We start from the raw sequence: 7,629 nt of genomic DNA on the forward strand, positions 1-7,629 counted from the left end.
ACATGACGCAGATCAGCAGCAACATGAAACTGATCAGCAGCAACATGGTTATCCTGGTTATATATTCCTAAGGCTGCACAAACTCAAGTTCATGTTGCTGTTTGACGTATTGTTTTGATTGTTTACTGCTATTAGTGCTTAGTGTTTTATTAGTAGATGTTTTGTAGTTGATGTTTTTCTTAATTCATATCTTAGATCTTATTACTGTTTTTCTTTTACATTTGTAGATGAACATATTCTGTGATATATTCATAAATTAAACGGATTCATTCATTTTTCTGGACTGAATAATGTCGTGCATTGAATTTAATAAAAATGTAACGTGAGACGTTAATTTTCTTTGACCCATCAAAATGAACGTGGTCATTTATTAACAGAATCAAGTTTAACATCAAACATTTACATTAATTTGGCAAAATTTGAAAATAACAACATGGCTAATTTAGCAAGTTTTACAAGGAGGAAACCATACGGCGATGGTTTCCCTTGCTTCCAGCTGTACAACAGACATTTCTAAAAATATCTGAAATGATTTCTAGCAGATAGAAGAGTTTAAAGATGGAAAGATGAAGTTTAGAGGGAGGGAGATGGTGGATGAGGGAAATGTGTCAGTATCAGCAACGGCACGCTCCGCTGAGTTCCCAGCTTCTTCCCCGGTACACTTAGGTGGTATAAATCAACTCTTTACCTGGAGGAGATGTCTCCACTGGTACGAAGTTCCATTTAACGCACCCTTTCAGCGTCTCCGTAGGAACAGCTGTGAATCGTCCGAAGTAGTGACGGTACTTGTTCGACACAAGTTCACCTCTTGGTAGACTCACAAGAGGAGTAAGTCCGTCAGGAGTTCCACTCAGAGGTGGAAGATGTCATAATTCCCACAAGACTCGGAAGAACTGCGGATCATGGCGGGATTTTCCTGTTTTCTCCAGCACTTCTCGGTTCGGTTCTGCTCCCAGAACTGAACTTCTCTCCCACCGCACTCGACTGGAGCTGGCGCTTGAAGCTGGAACCTGAAGCGACTGGCTTGAACTAGGAAGTACCGACATTTAAAGAGTTCTGTTTCCGGTTCATTTGGGAGGTTCCTGATTGGTCGTTTCGACCAGACAGGGGTGTGTTTTTGTGACGTAAGAGGTCACTAGAAGTCAGAAAAACAGCAAGAATGTTATGGAACAGATTGAAAATGTTTTAAAGACAGACGAGAGGAATATTTAGGCGAGTTGGGGGAAAACAGGTGCCAGCCTCTATATTTACGTCTGAGAGGATTTAAAAACATGACAGTTCGTTCCAACAACTTGTTTTGCGTTTGACTCCAACCTTAGACCAACTTACACTTGCTCATTCAAAGACAGAAAATCAGAAAATGCATAATTACTCTGTAACAGACCTTAACGTGATTTCTACTTTGCATGAGGATTAAAAATCACTAATACTGTTTCACAGTTGATTAAAAATGAGTAGTTCACTTCAACATTTAAAAATGGTTTGAACTAAACACACTTTGATTATCAAACATTTGTAAAATAGTAATGATAATGGAAAAAGAGTGTTCTTTCAATTGATCAGTGCATGACACTTAGAAAGTCTCTGGATGAACTTAATCTTGTGTTTCTGGACTCAAATCAATGAAATACAGTTCTTGTTCCAGGAAGGCCCTCAAGGCCAGATTTTGACCTGAGGCTTAGTTCACTACACATTTGTTGTCTGTAACTGGGACCCTGTGTACTTTGTACATAATTTCATCCCAATTCAGTATTTATTCAACATTTTATTTTTTTTTACTTTAAAAATAAAATAAATCAAGTCCTTATTGGTACAAGTAAAGTGATGTGGAACATGTTGCATCTGTTCTTACCGAGCACAGAAGGCTGCAGCGTTGTGCTGCTCTGTGAGGTGCAGCTGGGCTGTGATGGAGCTCTGTCAGGTGCAGACTCCTCTGATGGAGCTCTGTCAGGTGCAGACTCCTCTGATGGAGCAGGAGCATTAGCCGGGAGGCTTGGAGGGTTTAATGTGGAGTTTAGAGACGAACCGTCACGCGCTGAAATACGTTCTGGATAAAATACAGTGAGAAACGGGACCGGAGGACAGTTAGCATTTATGCAAATTAGCTTAGCATCGTAGCACCGACGTTGTCCTATTATGGCGTCAGCCTCTTTTGTTAGTTAAAAATATGTTCAGAATCGATGGAATGAGTAATTTAAAATATGTTTAAAGTTAGAAAACACTCACCATCTTCTATAAATGGTTCAAGTAGAGCAGTGGCCGTGTCCAAACCACCCTCCAATCCTCCATCTAGCTCGCTTTGACTTTTTTCGTCGGCCACCAAGCACAACAACACCTGCACTTCTGCATTTGGCCACAGCTTTGATATTATTGTTGTTGTATAGCTTCAAAATACTAAAAGATACGCTCCTCGTGTTATCGCTAATGGCAAGCGGTAGAGAAAAAAATGGTGGATCGGGTTGTTTGGAAAGACTCCACAGACTCCTCCCCCAGACCAATCAGTGACCGACAGAGTTTCTGACATCACGGCACAGCTCGCTTGGACCCCTTGAGAAGCAGGGCCAGAATTTAGGGAGGTGAGCCGGTTCCAGGAACAGTGGAAAGACCTCAAATGCGCGTGAAGCCGGAAATATCCGACCCGCGCCGTGACAGTGGAAAAGGGGCAATATAGTCAATATAGACCACATAACAGTCAATACCTGTCTAATTTATTTGTGTATGTTTGATTGATCCGGTGTGGGAGGGGGTTTGTCCTTTGTGTTTTCTGTTTGTATGTTAAAATCAAAAATCAATTAAAACAAAACTTTGATTTTAAAAAAATGGCCACATCTACATTTCAACATAAAATGACCTTGGTCTAAGTCAGGCAGCGATATGAAGGGCTTTACAGAGGTGAAGCTGGAAAGCACTAGAAGGGAAAAGAATGAACTTTTCACTGCAGAGAAAAGCCTGGCAGACCCTGGACCACGATCCGCTTCCTGTACCTGAAGTAGTGGTTCAGGTCTACAGCTGCAGCCACGTAAGACCCAGTTACAGCTACGGCTGTACTCAGATCAGCAGACACCTGGACTCGGCTGAAGGAAGACGTCTCGCCGCCTGAGAGGTCAAATGTCAGGTAGGCAGGTAGATCAATGGTAGCCATCAAGACTCCATCTGTGGTGTTAAACACAGCTGGGGGGATTCCAGGTTAAACAAAATGTGTTTTAAAAAGTGTTTTACTCTGCTTTCTAAAATAACTTCAGATTCTAAACTGATTTTATCAAAATGTTTATAATCTAAGATTAAACTTGTGTATTACTGTATATACTGAGCAAGTCTTTCGGATGAATGACGAAATGTTTTTATATTTTTTTGTTGTTTTGCTTTGTTTTGTTTTTTAATATCCAGAGGACCAGATTTAACTTTTTTAGATTTTTCTGCCAGGATTATTGAGCATGCATCAGGATATTACTATATATAGATACATTCCCACACAGTGATGTACTGTATATTTATTATTTCTGGTCATTTTGATATTACAGCAGATGAAAACCAGAATCCATTTCTTTAAACTACATTAGTGGCTAGAAAACTATTCAACCCCTTTGGGTGTTTTATATTTTTATTGCTGTTATAAATTAATTACAGTCATAAATATTGTTTTAGTACAAAAAAATGTAAAAAAAATCTTCAATGTCATAGTGAAACCAGATTTCTACAAAGTAATGCCAATTAAAAAATAATAATAATAAACGACACAATTACAATAGGCCTTCGCAGCGCTTAGCTGCTCGGGCCTAATAAATAAGTAGTATAAAATAATGTTTCTGGTTCTTTTTATAGTTTATATTTTTGTTATTTTTGGGTGTATCTGGGACCATGTGTACACAATTTGTTCCACCTCATCTACCAGAGGTGATGTGAAAGAAGAAACTTGAACTTGCTAAATGAATGCAGAAATATCCTCCCCCTTTAAAGTGACTGTCCTAATTCAACTCAGAGAAAAGATGAAAAAGTCCAAGTCAGGGGTTGATACAATATAATTTCAAAGGCCATAAACATCCCAAGAGTTCTGTTAAATCCAACAAGAACTGGAAGTTACATAGAACATGTGGAAATCTACTGAGCAGGCCATCTTCACAAACGGAGACTGTGAAGAAAAAAAAATCACAAGACCACCAACACCTGAGCCCACTCTGAAGGAGGTACAAGCAGGTGGGATGGAGAGACTGAGCATGCAACCACTATTACCTCAGTTGTTCAGCAGTCAAGAGCATTATGGACGAATGGCAGAGAGAAAGACGCAAACATGCGGAAGACTCCATGGTTAAAAGCTTCTCTTCAGCTGGCCATGGAAGGCTTGTAATGACAGAGACTAGAAAATATGTAGAGACCCTGGAGGACAATCTGGTGCTGTCTGCAAAAAGACTGCTGTTTCCACTGTTGCACTGGTTTTAATTAAAGTTTAAAGTCAGGGCAGACATCTTCCAGGACATTTTAGAGCACTTCATGCTTCCCTCTGCTGGCAAGTTTTAAGGAGACGATTTTATTTTCCAGAAGGACTTGGCACTTTCATACAAGAAAGAGTCCCAATCAAGTATGGAGTGCTTACTTTGTACTGTGGATACACACGTTCTCCAGAAGACCAACATTTCTGGGTTAAAAGCAGTGGTTCATTTGAGCCGGATCCTGCTGGAACGAGACCCAGGAACTCCCTCATTTTCACCGTGTGCATTCTGGCAACTGTTCACTCAGATCTGGCAACTCAAATCTCCACCCATAAAAGTCCAACGTCATCGTGCATTTTTATTTTGATTATTTATTAAAAATATAACGAGAAGAGACGTTGTCCATGTCTGTGGTGTGGATGTTACTGCTGCAACAAGCGCACCAGCTCGTGCACACGTTGCTGCCAGCAGAGACACTGACCGCATATCTTGCAGGGATGAAGCGTCTTCATCCACCTTCAGCTGTGTCTCAGAAACCAAAGCAGCACAAACGAACATTTTAACGGCACAAACCGGCACAAACGCAGCACTAACCACTCACTGTATGTACTGGAATTTTTGACATGGGTGGGGTGTCAACTTCACCTGTTCAGCTGTGCGCCCTGCAGACAGTGCACATTTTACGCACAAGAGTGTCTCTAGACAGCTCTGCAGAGCGTGCACAACTGCCAATGTGTCAGAACTCCTGCATACATTTCAAAAATGATAAATAAAAAAGCTTAAAGTAAAAAAAATGAGTGAAACGTTTGATGTGTATTATTCACATCACGTTTCAAAACAATGGCACTAATCTGTCAAAATAACAGCGATCAAAATGTCAAAAAGGCAGTCCAATTTATTATTTTGGATGGACGGACAAACGGATTGATTGTCCTTAGCTGAACAACTGAGAATTGAAGCACCTGAAGGCAGTGGTAATGGAGATTAGAGCAGGAGGAGCAGTAACACGCAGGACTGAATTCAGCTGAGAAGAGTTCAGGTCTGATATTGAAGTGGGGGGGGGGGGGGGGTTAGGACGCTTGACAGATTTGTTACTGATATAATTCACTGCTCTCTAGAATAGTAATTTCAATTCAACCTTTATACAGGTTGTTAGTCTCATTGAGCCTGGTAATTTACAAGAGAGACCTGTTTTTAATCAGTTTAATCAAATGTTTACAGATGTTTAACAACCTGTTAAAATACACCAAAATGTAGGAAATGGCATCTCTTTTATGCCAAATTTTCTGGGGGAGGACCTAAAGACTCCCCACCCCTGCCAGACCGCCTGCTATTTGTGTTCCGGCATCAATTGGTTTACAAATTAAGCACCAGTTAAAGGTTTTTATTGGCCTGATGCCGTTGTCTACCCTGACAAACTATACTTTGGGTTTTTATTACCTGTAAGCCATAATCATCAAAAACTCCAGTAATAAATACTTGAAATATAAAGTATTACTCTGTGTGTAACCAATATTTGATAATTTTTAATAATTTTCTAATTTATTTGATGTATCTCTCATCTTAAAATGTTAATATTAAGCAAAACATGTCGGCAAAATAAGTAAGACTGACGGGACTTGTGACGTGCAACAGACCAGCTATATGCAGAACACGTCTGTTTAGTTTTATGCTGTGAACTTCTGTGAACATGTTTTAGAGCAGGATACAGATGAGTCCCGTAGAGCTGAGGAGGAACAGGGTTTCTGCACAAACACAGTGGTGAACAGCTGGGTCTCTATCGGTCAGCTGGACTCTGCAGAACAACAACGTGCTTGGTTCCTCCTCCTCATGCAGCCACTGCAGACGTAGCAGCCAGTCACTGTTCACCAGAACACAGCACTGACCGCCCGCAAAGCTCAGAACCTGCAAAGACTGGAACTCACACACACCTGACAACACAGAACCAGTGGGTCAAACATGGTGCCACAGGAGAATCTCCAGAGGTTCTGATGCTACTCACCTTGTTTCTGTTCTTTGGTGGGGTCCAGCATTCGGTCTGCTGGATACTTGCTCACACAGAGCAGAGAAACATCGGAGGAATGTTCTGCTTCCACCTCAAACATCTTGAGCTCACCCTGCGATCCAACAGCTAACAGACGGAAGCTGCTGACCCTCCGACTGTGGGCCGGCACCTCCTCCCATGAGAAGCTAGGGGCAGAGAAACAGTTGAGAACCATGAAACCTGTTTTATGAAGTGTGATCTATGATGGCACTGTGGTACAATGATTGACCCGTTACTCTCCATCTCCAGACATTTCTTTACTTGGACCATGTGACAGAAGAGTGGACCCACACCAGGGTTACATCAGAACCATAGGCCAGGCCGTTAAATGATGGTGTGAAGGAGCGGGTGTTGGATAAAATGGAAATGTTATCATTTAAAACTGTTTTTAGACCCCTCATCATTTAATTAAACTCCAGTCATGTGAACTAAAGAATAGCCATTTGTCTTATGCAGTGAGACCAAGACCTTGGGTTTTTAAACAACCATGATGTTATTCAGATCTGACCTCGCTACTCCGGCTATCCCGTTTTGTAATCAAGCTGTCTGTTTAGTAATCTTTTCTGGCTCCGCTGCGTCTGAGAAAATCTGTATCTGTTGATTTTGCCTGCTGCTCACTCCTCCTGCCTCACAATAAAACACGAGCTCTCCCATCGAACTGTGGACTTCACCTTGACGTTTGGTCAGGTCACGAACTCCCACCTCTGCAGAGGGCTCATCAAAATTCTTATACTCTGTCTTGTGTGTGAATTCTTTAAAGGTGATACGAGGGAAAAAATCCCTAACATTCTTGGCGAGCTAGCCAGGAGCTCCCCGCAATCTGTTCATCGGTGGGACTCGACATGACGCGCTGAAAGATCGGCAATAGGCCGCCCAAAAGCCCCGGACGCTGACTGTGTCACAGGCCAGCGGGATAGGTTCAGGTTCGAGACATCGGGGACAGACCAACGGAGCTCCGACCCATCTCTCACACAAGGCGAGTATGAGACTTTTCCTTTTTTTTATAAGCAAAGTTGAACAGTGAGGTTGTTTGCTCAAACAGAATGCTGAGACCCTGTTAAAGTGACATCTGGTGAGGCATTAAATGAACAGCAAGTGAGATTCTAGGGTGGTTAAGAAACTTATGAACAAGCAACGTGAAAAAAGTGAGATTTTTCA

General features: G+C 41.6%; 1 protein-coding gene across 1 annotated transcript in view; it reads right to left on the reverse strand.

Annotated features, from left to right (window-relative positions):
- spg11 (SPG11 vesicle trafficking associated, spatacsin) overlaps positions 1-6,724 on the reverse strand; it is a 413,741-nt gene extending 407,017 nt beyond the window's left edge. Inside the window, exons 1-4 of the mRNA XM_037683759.1 lie at positions 6,708-6,724; positions 6,430-6,617; positions 6,137-6,358; positions 2,985-3,171 (exon numbers count right to left, since the gene is read on the reverse strand). Of these exons, the coding sequence (XP_037539687.1) occupies positions 2,985-3,171; positions 6,137-6,358; positions 6,430-6,617; positions 6,708-6,724 (614 nt within the window). The remainder of the gene's footprint in view (positions 1-2,984; positions 3,172-6,136; positions 6,359-6,429; positions 6,618-6,707) is intronic.
- Positions 6,725-7,629: the final 905 nt, after the last annotated feature.

The sequence above is a fragment of the Nematolebias whitei genome, chromosome 10 (genome assembly GCF_014905685.2).
Source record: "Nematolebias whitei isolate Nwh7 chromosome 10, NemWhi1, whole genome shotgun sequence".
NCBI lineage: Eukaryota > Metazoa > Chordata > Actinopteri > Cyprinodontiformes > Rivulidae > Nematolebias > Nematolebias whitei.